Genomic DNA, 14,053 nt, shown 5'->3' with positions numbered 1-14,053 from the left:
TCATGAATCCTTTTCTTCTGTATGTATTAATTTCGTAGGGACATATCCAGCAGGGACAGATTCTGCAAGGACATATCCTTCTGGCACATATCCCACTGGGTCATCATATCCTACAGGGACATATTCAGCGAAGTCATATACTGTAGGGTCACAGCCTTTAAGGTCATATCATGCTGGGACATATCCTTCGAAGTCATATCCTTCAGGATCACATTCTCCGAGGTCATATTCTGCAGGGACAGATTCTGCGAGGGCATATCCTACCGGGATAAATCCTGCAAGTTCATATCCTACTGTGACACATCCTGCAGAGACCTATCGAGTAGCTTCATATGCTTCAGGGACATACCTAGCAGAGACGCATGATGCAAGGTCATGTACTGAAAAAACACAACTTGCAAATGCATGTCCTGCAAGTCCTTATGACCTCTCATCTCCTGCTAGATCATTTTCTTCAGGGATGAATCCTGTGAGGTCATATCCTGCTGGAACATATGCTGCGCAGACACTTCCAGCTCAAACACTTCCAGCACGTACAGTTATTATACCAACACTTCATGCGCAGACACTTCCTGCCCAGACGCTTCCAACACAGACACTTCCTGTCGGGGCAGTGCCTGCGGGTGCAGTTCCTGTGGGGACAGGTAAGTCGGGCACAGTATGGAAACAGAGGATGTGGAGTGATGCAGCTAAGGCTGCGGTGAACCGTCAGATGGGACACTTTATCTCAATGATGGAGGTTCCAGGTAAACGGGACTGTGAAGTTTGCCTGCACAATGAACCAGCTCTAAGAGACAGGACATGGAGGGACATCAAAAACTATGTGCACAACACAGTAAAATCTATAAAACGAAAGAATGGCCTTACAAGAGTGGACCCCACAAAACAGACAAAGAAAGGATTGGCAAAGAAAGAAAAAGAAACAATAGAGGCTAAGAGTGCTAAGGACTGGGTTGGTGGAACAATGACAGTACCTGAGGAGGGTCTAGAGTTAGGTCCTGTGGCAACACCAAGGAAACAGAAGATATGGAGTAATGAGGCTCAGGCTGCGGTCAGGCGGCAGCTAGGAGACTTCACTAAACTGATGAAGATTCCAGGTAAAAAGGAATGTGATGCATGTCTTGCAGCTGAACCAGCTCTGCAAGGCAGGACATGGAAAGATGTAAAAAACTATGTGCATAACACATTAAAGACTATGTGCAGGAGGCATAGTTCAGGCAAACAAAACATGGACCATGAGAAACCAAGTCCATATACACAGAATCCAGGGGTGCAACAGAATCCATGGGTGCATCAGAAATCAGGGGTGCCGTTGGGACTTCCAGAAGAGCCTCCTGTTTATCTGTCCTTGTGATTACCTTGAACTAGAACCTCCCAGGGTTCAAGGTAAGCAAGGATGGAGAAAGGAGAAAAGGATTGCTTTTTATTTAATCTGACCATCCTGGCTCACTCTGATCTCACTTTATGACATCAAGCAAGAATTAAGTAGAATTTTAACCATACCACTACCTACTTACTTCAATGAATAATCTGTAGCAACTACATAGTGACATTATGCATGAACTTGTTTAGTCGATAAGGGAATTTTCAGAACTTCTTTTAATTGTAAAATGTCCTTGGCACAGTGTAGTATGTGGCGCCAAAACTCAAAGTCCTTTGGTAAAGGTCTCACATTTGCAACCATGGCGAGAGGAGGCAAGTAAAGATGGACTCATACCTTTTTTTTAGTTTATTTAACAATTTCGATGGTCTTTTTATATAAAACTTGTCAAACTGAATCTTCTGGGTCAGCAACAGCAACAAGGCTCATGGACGCACTTTCGGAATCCAAACGCACCCCATGTTTCCGTAAGACCCATGTTGCATAAAAATGCCCAAGATAACTGACTGAAATATATGCTCCACATGCATAGATAACATGTACCAAGTACAGTGAATGTTTTGTTTTCTTCATAGAGGGAAAAAGTAGTGCAAACCTAGACAGTTAATCTGATGACCATACTTTTTTGATCACATTACTGTTATCTGTTACTTTCATCAAATGGATCTGGATCCAGATGTATAAAATCTTTGTGTATTCTTGCCTGTACCGTTGTATGTGTAGCTAATGTAATGTGTAGGTTAGGTTTTGAGTTAAAGCAACTGACCAGCATACCTGGGAATTTAGCAGGTTATTTTTAGTAGATGTGTGGTATGAACGGGTTTCATGGCTCCAGACTGACCATTTAGTCACATTTTGCAACCATTTGACTTGGCTGTGCAAGAAAAAAAACATGATCGCGTCAGTGCGAGCTGCACATTCTACGTTGTCATCTCACTCAAACCTTCCTATTTTTGGGGGCAGCTAAAACCATGATTTGGTCAAACCGTAAAGAGCAATATCCTCATGATTCCTGTAATGTAAACGTCTGTCCCTCTGCCTATTTCACTGGGGACTGCTGATGTGATGAGCAAACCGCTCTCCTCTCTGGGAGAAAAATATTGTTTCTCATTCTATAGCATTTCAAAATGCAATTGCGATAACAGCATTGGAAGCAACTACTTTAGTGCCTGTCTGTAGGTATCATTTTTATTTCTCAATATTGAGCTCTGGAGCAACTTTTACAAACAAGCGATTTGATATGGCTTTGCGATACGGAGCGGTGCACAAAATTAACATACTTTTTTATTTGATTTAACCTTTTTTAACTGGGCAAGTCAAGTCACTCGGGAGCCCAGTATTCAGACACCTTGACTTTTTCCCCCATTTTGTTACATTACAACCTTTTTCTAAAGTGGATGAAATGAAACATTTTCCTCATAAATCAATGTACAATACCCCATAATGACAAAGCAAAAACTTTTTTAGAAATGTTTTTAAATGGAAGGGAAAAAAACAGGAATACCTTATTTACGTAACTCGAAATTGAGCTCAGGTGCATCCTGTTTCCATTGATCATCCTTGATGTTTCTACAACTTTATTGGAGTCCACCTGTGGTAAATTCAATTGATTGGACATGATTTGGAAAGGCACACACCTGTCTATATAAGGTCCTACAGTTGAAAGTTCATGTTGGAGTGTTGCCTTTCCAAATCGTGTTCTTGGGGACCTTCAATGCTGCAGACATTTTTTGGTACCCTTCCCCAGATCTGTGCCTCGACACAATCCTATCTCGGAGCTCTACAGACAATTCCTTCGGCCTCTTGGTTTTTGCTCTGACATGCACTGTCAATTGTTGTAGAAACATCTTGAGGATGATCAATGGAAACAGGATGCACCTGTGCTCAATTTCGTGTCTCATAGCAAAGGGTCTGAATACTTACGTAAATAAGGTATTTCTGTTTTTTATTTTTAATACATTTACTAACATTTCTAAAAATCTGTTTCCACAATTTTCACTATGGAGTATTGTGTATTGCTGAGTAAAAAAATAATATTTGATCAATTTTAAAAAGGCTGTAACATAACAAAATATGGAAAAAGTCAAGGGCCCTGAGTACTTTCCAAATGGACTGTATATCTTGAATAGCATCTCTGTAGTCTATTACACGTCTTAATAAAACACTATGACTGACTTTATAAAATGCCATTTTTTTGGGGGGTGGTGAGACCAAATTATGGGCTGGTGCCACCAACTGAAAAAGTTAGTGGCACCAGTGCCACCAGTGGACAAATGTTAGTCTGGAGCCTGGGGTTTACGTACTACATTTGTGCCCAGCTAAGAGTATGGTTTGAGCTGCTTAAAATCCACCAAATACATTACGAATGTTTCTTTGGCTGTTCTTGAATTAGTATCTTCAGATGAAGACCCAGACCACCAGCTCCTTTTGAAAATGTTTAAGTATTATAAATGAGTTATAAATACATGGCACATACACTATCCACATTCAATTGCTTTTGAAGCATGGTTGAGTTTATCATGGATATTTTACTCGTCATTAACGTTAGCTAGTATTCCTAGCTACCGATATGTATCAGTAGTTATTTTTATATGTACTGAACGAAGATATAAATGCAACAATTTCAAATATCTCTCAGAGTTATAGTTCATAAAAGGAAATCATTCTATTGAAGTAATTTCATTTGGCCCTTATCTATGGATTTCACATGACTGGGAATACAGATCTGCATCTGTTGGTCACAGATACCTTAAAGAAAAGTAGGGGCGTGGATCAGAAAACCAGTCAGTATATGGTTTGACCACCATGTGCCTCATGCAGCTCGACACATCTCCTTCCCTACAGTTGATCAGGCTGTTGGTAATGGTCTGTGGAATGTGTCCCACTCCTCTTCAATGACTGTACGAAGTTGCTGAATAATGGCGGGAATTTGAACATGCTGTCGTACACGTCAATCCAGAGCATCCCAAACAGGCTCAATTGGAGACATGTCTGAGTATGCAGGCCATGGAGGAACTGGGACATTTTTAGCTTCCAGGAATTGTGTGCAGAACCTTGCGACATGGGGCCGTTCATTATCATGCTGAGACCTGAGCTAATGGCAGCGGATGAATGGCACGACAATGTGCCTCAGGATCTCGTCAGGATCTTCACAACATTGACATCAGCAAACCACTCGCGCACACGACGCCATACACGTGGTTTGCGGTTGTGAGGCCGGTTTGATGTACTGTCAAATTCTCTAAAATTACAATGGATTTGGCTTATGGTAGAGACATCTTTAATTATCTGTCAACAGCTCTGGTGGACATTCCTGCAGTCAACATACCAATTGCACGCTCCCTCAAAACTTAATCTGTGACATTGTGTTGTGAAACAAAACTCTACATTTTAGTGGCCTTTTATTGTCCCCAGCACAAGGTGCACCTGTGTAATGATCATGCTATTTAATCAGATTCTTGATGTGCCACACCTGTCAGCTGCATGGATTATCATGGCAAAGGAGAAATGCTCACTAACAGGGATTTAAACAAATTGGTGCACAATATTGGAGAGAAATAAGCTTTTTGAGCGTATTGAAAATGTCAGGGTTCTTTTATTTCAACTCATGAAACATGGGACCAACAACTTCATGTTTATATTTTTGTTCAGTTTATATTTTTTACAACGATTGAGTTTTCAGTCATTTCAATCTTCCTTGTTTTTGTTTATATTTGCATCTAGATGTTATTTATTTTCTTTACTAAGCCAGATTCCCCCAGCTGCATGACCCAGTGAGCCATCTCAGTCCTGGCGAGTTGCTTTGGTGAAAGGGCACTGTTGATGAGGCTTGCCAGGTGCTCAGAGTTTGCGCTTGAGGACCATTTGAAAGGTTCTGAAAGGGAAAAAATCTGTGCACCAGGCAAGGTCAGTGACGTATCCTAGCAAAGGGCCCAGTTATGACTGCATCCAGATTGTCCACCCTTCTCCCAAAGTGACTGGAAGTGTGCAAATAAATTATTTGAAAGAAGTGTGGAGAATCCGGATGCAGCGTGAGTGATGGCTTTGGTTTGGCAAGGACGGGTAGACTTTTCAATGGCCATCCCTTTTTGTGGAGGCTCTAACATGGTTCCTAAACCAAAGTCTTGTTTACAGTCACTAGTAACTTTACTGTAATGTTCACTAAAGTTAGTTGACTTTTCATCCAATTTGAGGCAGTTTTCGGTTGTCCAATCCACTCCGTTACAATTGATAAGTTACTGAAATGTACTTTGTGGATTGGAAACGGTTCATTCATTCTGCATGTGGAATTGGTTTCAGAGAATCACACAACCTATTCCTCTTGTACTAAATTTGATGTGGTTTATTAGGCTTTAGCTGTCCATCTACTTGTTTTATTACTTCTTGTCAAACGATAAACCTTTCAACGTTTTCTATTAATGTTGCTATTATTCACTACTGTCTTAACCATATTGATTTCACAGCAGTTTTAAGTTCCTCAACACTAATTTAAACAGACTAAGTTGTATAGGATTTGATAGCTGTTGCTTCTCTTATTTAATCCACTTGACTACTATTATTATTATATTACTTCATTACTATTGAAAGTGCTTCTAATTGGACCAAGGTTCATGGAAGAATCATGTAAATAAATTGCTTAGTTTAGTTATCAGTTCACGTTATAACTGCAACAGCTCTGTTAGGTGTTAACTGAAAAATAATCAGGGGTTTCAACCACACCCCACTTTTACTGTCTAAAGATGTTTAAATAGTTTTTTTTCACCAACATGTATTTGTTATCAAGCTGCCTTTCGTTACCCCCTGGTGCTCATTGTGTGTAATCTAAGATACTATATTTGCTTGGTTAATAAATTGTTACTTGACGTAAACTTCTTAAGCTGCAAGACATGTTCTTTCAGTTCTCAGAATATTCGTAGAGCCTACTTGTCCATTAGTCTTCCAACAGGGATTTAGAACTTTACCATTAACAATTATGGAAAACCGCTTTAAGATTTAATGATGTTTTTATGAACTTAAAACCCTTTTGGATGAAAAGACAACACCCTAGGTAAGTCGATATGCATAAAGTAGAAGTTAGCTTTTTTTTAGAACCAAATCTCTTGTTTTTTTTCTGTAAATGGAATGTTATAGAAGGTTTGACACTTGCAATTTTTTCTTTTTTTTCATTTTTACTTTTGAGAGACCTACTCTAACCAACAATTCACTTCCTCATCCTCGTAAAAAAAGAAAAGAGAAATTCTCCTTTAACTTTCAATAAAGTGAACTCCCTTAATTATTTAAATAATTACACAGATACATTTGGATTGCTGCCCCCCTCCCCATAGTATTTGCTACCAGAGGCTTTGAAAAGCTTTGGTCGTCAGTAATGAAGGAGTCTGTGTGTGTGTGTGTTTGTGTGTCTGTTGCCTCCCACAGGACTCCAGCGGTATGTCCCTGAGTATGTTGGCAGCAGCAGGGGGACAGGATGACATCCTGAGGCTGCTGATAAAGAAGGGGGTGAAGGGGAACGGACGGCAGAAGAACGGCACCACTGCCCTAATGCACGCTGCGGAGAAGGTAACACAGGACAGACTGGTTTAAACCACCTTATTACAAGTACACACGTATACATTCCCCTTGTTTGTATGTTAAATGTCTGTTCTGCAATGTTTACTTACTAACTTAACCCGCTATCCTTTCATTTATCATTTCAGAACTTCCTGACCACAGTTGCTATCCTCCTGGAGGCAGGGTCCTACGTCAACGCTCAGACACTGGGAGGAGAGACAGCCCTGATGAAGGTACGGGGGAGGAGAAAAAAATAAGGGGGAAATGGGGGAGGTGAAGATAAATGCTGTGTTTAATTAGAACGCAACATCACCCCTAAAGCACAGAGATGAACCTTGTCAATGACCCCTTTTTGTGAATAGCCTCATCTCTGCTAAAGTCGTATGTGACAGACTTATCGCTATAGTTCATTACCAGTAGCCTTGGTTCTGTAGGCATGCAAGAGGGGTAATGCTGATGTGGTGCGCCTCCTACTGGAGTACGGAGCCGACTGCAACATCCTGTCCAAACACAAGAATACGGCCATGCACTTCGCCAAGGTCAGCAACAACCTGCTGGTGTATGAGCTCATCGAGGACCACATCAGCATGTGAGTGTTACTGCCACGTCACACACACTCTCACTCGCTCTTTGTAAACATATATGAATTGGTTTGTATAAGGTATATACAGCTAACTGACTAAATGAAGGAAAGGCCAACATTGTGTCTTAATAGGGCTTTGGTCCACCACAAGCTAGAACAGCTTCAATGCACCTTTGCATAGATTCTACAACTGTCTAAAACGGCCTTAGCAGCAATTGATGGCTTTTGCCCCCCAATAAAAAATGAAAAGCCAATAAATAAAAATGTTGTTGGCGAAAATGACAGTGAGAAAAAAAATCCCATTGCAAAATAATGCTTTTTATTTATTGATGGAAATACCAGTTGATGTAAGTATATTTAACCATCATGCTTATTGGTCTATAGGTTAGTTTGCATAATTTAGTGGAATTAAATTGGCCTGTTCATTTTCATTAGTCGAATAAATATCACAAGCACACAGCATACAGTAACTTTTTTTTGGGGGGGGGGGGGGGGATTTCTTCTGCAGCTCCTCAGCTGGTTGCTGCTGGAGTAAAACATGCTTTTCATAGTGCAACAATTGTAAATGCAATTGCGTGTTAAAAACAGTTTTGTTGCGCGATTAAAAGGGGCTACTATTTTTTTGTTCTCAACTGGTTTTTGATTACGTCCTTCCCATTCACAATTCAAGTACAGGCAACAGGTTTGCCACCCACCACTTTACCATGTGAGCTGGAGGCTGTATGCATTTTTATTTTTTATTGTTTTGAAACCTGAATGTTTTATTTCATATTATGAGGCATGTCTTACCTTGCTTCAGTCAGTAGCCTATAGGCAAAATCCGACCATGGAAATGTGAAGGCAATTATTTTATAAAGACTTCATAGGCAGCACGCGAGTTTCAAGTTTCGGGAAGGTTACAATTTATCCTACCATTTATACCGTTCTGCGTGTCAGTTGTGATTTTTGTGAAACAGTTTCATTTCAATAATAACATTTTTGTTTCTCAAAATCATTGTCACCTGGTTAATCATAAAAATCTGAATTCATATAATAAAAATCTTAAATTTAAAAGTCAAATAATGTGAGATCACCAGCCTCTGCCATATGGATACATTGATACACCGTGATCCATTGGCGGCTAAAGAAATTAGTGTATGGAACTCATAGCCTATAGGAAAATACAGCAGTAGGACTATAACTCCCATTGCTCTTGCACACCGAGGAATAGTGATTATCGAGGGAAAGATTGTTGTAAAGATTTTTCAAGTTGCTTGCTGTGAGGTACTATAGTTTTAAAATACCAATGATGTTAAAAAACACTTTCCTACATTTCAGCGCAGCAGGCCAAGTACTTCTAAGCGTGCTCAGGCGCGCGCACTCCCTCAACATTATCAGGACAGAGAAACCAGACACATGCTCACATGAAGTACTCATTGCTCACATGAAGTACTCGAAACAAAAGACAATGGAAAAAATGTACAAATCTCGTAAATAATGGTTATGAAATTAACCAAAACTTGTCCCACAAGTGTAGCAAGTTTTGAACTCTGTAAACAATGTTTCCACTCTTGAGAATGAGTGATAAATTAATGTAACCAAATGACGGTACATTTACTACTGGTGACATGTAATGGGGAATTTATTTTACATTTTAAATAAAGGGCAAACAATTTACAAAATTGAACAGTGAATGCGCAAGAATTGGCAGGAGACAGTTGAGCCATTCTGGAGAGAGACTCACCCATGTCTTCACCACACTCCCCTTCCTCTCAAAATGTTTAATTATATTCAAGACGCATTATCTTCAAACATATTTGTTCACTGACAGCCGAAACTCAATCAGCTAATCCTATTGCCACGCTCGCTGCCCAAATTGCGGGCTTCCCTATGAGCTTGTGATATGAAACAATCCACAGCTAATGATCCTCCATTGTTCTGTGGCTAAGTCATGCTTTCTGGTGAAGTATTTTCAATTTGTATTGACAAATGTATTACCATTTACATCCCTATTGGACCTGCCGCTATGCCATTTTTCTCCTTTTATTTATTTGACCTTTTATTTAACTAGGCAAGTCGGTTAAGAACAAATTCTTACTTTCAATGATGGCCTAGGAACACTGGGTTAACTGCCTGTTCAGGGGCAGATTGACAGATTTGTATATTGTTTTTACATTGTCGGCTCGGGGATTCGATCTTTCGGTTACTAATCCAACGCACTAACCACTAGGCTACCTGCCGCCCTCCTGTTCTATTGGTTTTGATATCAACTTTCTTTCGTTGTCCAGAAGCCAAAGGCATAATCCTAGTCATTAATGGTGGAAAAAGCTGTCTCAGTTGCCGCTCCAGAATCTCCTATAAGTGTTCAATTGGGTTGAGATGTGGTGACTGAGACGGCCATGGCATATGGTTTACATCATTTTCATTGTTTCCAATCATACCTTGTGGATGGAGGCATTGTCATCCTATGGGGGCATTGCCATGGTAGCCAAAATAATGACCTGCCCAGCATTTTTACACATGACCCTAAGCATTATGGGATTAACTCAGGAACTGTGTGTGTGTGTGTGTGTGTGTGGAAGCACCTGCTTTCAATATACTTTGTGTCCCTCATTTTCTCAAGTGTTTCTATAATTTTGTCAGTTACCTGTATGTAACGGAGTTAAGATCCTATACTGTATCCTCACATACTGTTAGCAGCACAGTGACGCCGGTTACACACACAAATAAAATAAAAAATTCTTTCTCTCACACATTCTCTCCCTCAATCACACACACACTCAGGTTGTCAAATGTGGCAGAGAACACTATCCGGGCGTACTTTGAGACTCGGCTGGCCCTGCTGGAGCCAGTGTTCCCTTTGGCGTGTCACAGACTGTGTGAGGGTCCAGACTTCTCCCTGGAGTTTGCCTACAAACTATCGCCTCACACACCTGGAGAGGGTAGGATACACGCACAAATGGTGCAAATCCCCTCCACACACTGTCTGGGTAGTGTTTAGGGAAAGCATTTCATCCCAACTAAATGTGTCTCCTCCCTCTCTCTCCATCCAGGCTCAGGCATCCTGCTCTTCATCTTCCATGCTAACTTCCTGAGTGAGATCACAGCCAGGCTGTGTGGGCCCTGCAGCGTCCACGCAGTGATACTCAACGACAAGTTCCAGCTGCCTATTTTCCTAGTGAGTGTCACTCTAGATCAGGAATAATCCAGGTCTAGAGATGTGGAGTAAAGGGCTGGTGTTCTGTTCTACCTGGAAGGTGACTGAGTCAGGTCACTCATCTTTTCCTCTTTCAATTACACCCCACAGGATAGTCACTTCATCTACTCATTCAGCCCAGTGCCAGGCATCAACAAACTCTTCATTCGCCTGGCAGAGTCACCTACAGCCAAGGTACACACACACACCCACCCACCAGCAGAGTAACCTATGGCCATGGTGAGAGGGGCTCTAGGCCTAGTTACTGTAAAATACTCTGACAAGTTGTTGATCAATTACCTTTTATTAATACATTTGATTGTTGGACTCTTTCTCTCCCCAGGTGAAGCTTCTCATCTGTGCATTCCGTGTTCAGCTACAGTGATATGTAGCACCTGCCACCTTCAGAGTTCGCAAGCTGTCTGAACTCAAAGTACAGCATGGAAGATTGCACATGAATCTTGTGTGTGTGTGTGTGTATGTATGTATGTATGCAATCAGAACATGGAGAACAGTTTGAGCCACTCCAGGCTACCTTCAGAAAAAGTTGTTGGACATTCAGCATCCACCCAGAGTTTGAGAGACTGTCTCTCTGGCATAGGATTAAATGACAAGAACAGCATCTCAACCCTGTTCAATCACGTCTATTTATGTGTTTGCAATTAATAGTCTAACAGATGTGTGTGTGTGTGTGTGTGTGTGTTTAGGGGGACAATATCCTGATGTTTTGTTTGGGACCTGGGTGCTCTTGATAGCATCACAGGCAAGGAGTGAATGAAGATACTTTGGACCAAGTTAATGCTTTGCTCAATTAAACCATTTTAGACCTTTTTTATATTTTTGAATAGAATTTTTGTAAATTTTGCCTTTCTGGAGTTGTCTACATTTTATGGTCTGTACATACACATGTGGGGTGTCATACATCTGAATGATTATTGTTGATTTAGGCACCTTTACCACTGTTGGAGTGGGTTAAATTCTAGTATGTACAGTACAAGACGCTTCAGATGTTAATTTACTAAAGGTCTAACATGACTCCTTAAGAGTGGAATCCTGTTTCTTGGGATGAAAGGAAACACATTCTGATGAATTATTTTGTCTAGAACTACATAAGAGCTTTCTAGAATGCATGATTTTAACTACTGGAACAAAATAGACATCCAGATCACCTGTAGTTGAAGTTGTTGTAATGACGATAATGCAGAGCACATCCTGGCTATGCCATGTCATTGTAGACGTATGATAAATCTAGGATAAACATCTACTGTAATATGAATAGGAATTGCCGTCCTTGTTTTTATAAGATGTTGGAATTAATTTGAGGATTCCTTCTGCCTTAATAGCCACATCATTGAAATCATTTCCCCTTTTTTGTCAACTGCTGTGCAAACTGTGGCAACAAAGTAAAATGGGGTATAATTCACAGAAGGATAAACATGTGTGTAGTTTTTTCTGTAGATTTGTCAATTGCCATTATGTAATTGAATTACATTACTGGTCTGTCAACATTTTTCTGATATTGTCTTTGTTTGTCTAATGTTGATACATTCAGTTTTACTTCAAACACTGCCATTTTACAAGAATCTCAATATGAACTCTATAACCCATCCTGGTTACAAGTACCCAAGAACCCTGGCTAACACACACACATCTGCTAGTTGGTGTAGTGTCAGTGAGAAGATCAGGAACAGGTTCCAACATTAAATTATGCTGAAGACTAGGCTTAGTTCCAGAAAATAGTGAGATTTTATTTCTGTCTATGGTGTCTACCGGCATGATGTTTTCGCTGACATCTGACACCACGAGTCTGTCTCTATGATAAATGAAATGTACATATGTTTTCATATCATATTCATAAATGACTGTAAACATAATGGGAATGTAAGGTAATTTGTTGAAGATGTTGCGAAGTCAGCCAACTACCAGCTGTCAGACAAACGGAACAAGAATGTTCTTTATTTCCTGAATGTCAAGTCGCCAATGGAAAGTCCCTAACATGAGAACAATAGTTTCTGTTCTTTAATTGACACAAGCTGTCTTCAATCAATGAATTGTTGTGTGTTTGGTGGGCGGATGGCTAAGATGGTAAGTGCTATCGGGAATACTTGGGACGTCCCTAACCTTTACCCCCTACCCATTTTACATTTAAACTTCAATGGGGTGGGGATGTCCAAAGGATCCCAGATAGCTAGGTTCATGGCCTGAGCCAGTGGAGTCATAGCTCTGCAAATCTTAAAGAGCAACTTCCCATAAAAAACTACTTTTCATTTAGAAAACCACCTATGTGGCATTGATATGAGTCATAAACATTTATTCTACTGTCAAAATTGACTCCAAAGTGTAAATATGATAGTTTTGATCTTAGTTCGTCTCGTACAAAATGGCAGCACAACATAAATTAAGGTTTGGTTTGTTTCAATCCTCCCCACAGCTGGCAGCACACAATTAATCATCAATTCGGAGTGCTGCTGCACCCGACCCAGTCGTAATGCCATGGTACATTTGGGTTGACTATGAATATCCCTTTGGGGCTAGTTAGGGATTGTCTGTATATTACATAATGTACATGGGACAATATGTTAAAATTCCAATCGCTCCAAATTTCAATCACTTAACCTCAAACCAACTATAAATTGTACATGTACAAATATTGAAAGCATTTAATGAGACGAAAAGGTGTGCCACATGCAAACATTGTCTAATTAACCAGGTTTCCATCCAACCTTTTTAAACTTTACAAATGTTGACAAAACTAAATATGTTAGACAATATGGGATCTTTTGTGTCTGTAAAATGAATTATGCGAGAAATAAGCAACAGTATTTCAAAAGGTGTTTTTATGTGCACTGGGTCATCATGTACAGCCTTTTATCCACAAGTCAATTTGATGGAAACATCTCTGGTGGGAAAATGTGCATATGTTTTCGTGGGGATTTTAGAATATTTGTATGAAAATCTGTCCCAGTTGGATGGAAACCGAGCTATTTACACTAACTAGGTTTTCATCCAACATTTTTATGCGAGTAAAGTACATGTCGAATAATAAATGTCAGGACAGGCCTGATGGAAACAGCAATTTTGTCGGTAAACTTTCCAAATGTGAGGAAACAAAATACACTAGATGAGGTGGGATATTTTTGTGTCAGTAAAATGAATTATGTGAGAAACGTCAGTGGTAATGCTTTTAATGTGCAAATATTGATATAATAACCATCATATTGAAGTAAACTTGAGGTCACGTGACGACGTGTGGTCTTCCCCCTACAACATGTTTTCATTTACGTCATTTAGCAGACGCTCTTATCCAGGAGAAATAAGGGTTAAGTGTCTTGCTCAAGGGCACAGCCAAATTGTTCACCTAGGTGGC

The 14,053-nt window shown here is 40.1% G+C and overlaps 1 protein-coding gene across 6 annotated transcripts in view; it reads left to right on the top strand.

The window, feature by feature from the left end:
• The window catches only part of LOC110501686 (M-phase phosphoprotein 8), a 40,190-nt gene extending 27,996 nt beyond the window's left edge, over window positions 1–12,194 (top strand). For 4 of the 6 annotated variants that reach the window (XM_021579419.3, XM_021579418.3, XM_021579421.3 and 1 more), the window contains one exon: window positions 39–1,965. In XM_021579419.3, the coding sequence (XP_021435094.2) occupies window positions 39–1,354 (1,316 nt within the window). In that variant the 3' untranslated portion in view covers window positions 1,355–1,965. Of the gene's footprint in view, window positions 1–38; window positions 1,966–6,796; window positions 6,938–7,074; window positions 7,162–7,362; window positions 7,518–10,274; window positions 10,433–10,543; window positions 10,669–10,797; window positions 10,882–11,029 lie in introns of those variants that run through there. The other 2 variants (XM_090215884.1, XM_021579422.3) reach the window with 1 other exon arrangement.
• The last annotated feature ends 1,859 nt before the right edge of the window (window positions 12,195–14,053 follow it).

The sequence above is a fragment of the Oncorhynchus mykiss genome, chromosome 22 (genome assembly GCF_057628025.1).
Source record: "Oncorhynchus mykiss isolate SJ-2025 chromosome 22, ASM5762802v1, whole genome shotgun sequence".
In the NCBI taxonomy this organism is placed as follows: Eukaryota; Metazoa; Chordata; class Actinopteri; order Salmoniformes; family Salmonidae; genus Oncorhynchus; species Oncorhynchus mykiss.
The sequence above is the reverse complement of the archived record's forward strand: the minus strand, read 5'-3'. Positions and strand labels throughout refer to the sequence as shown.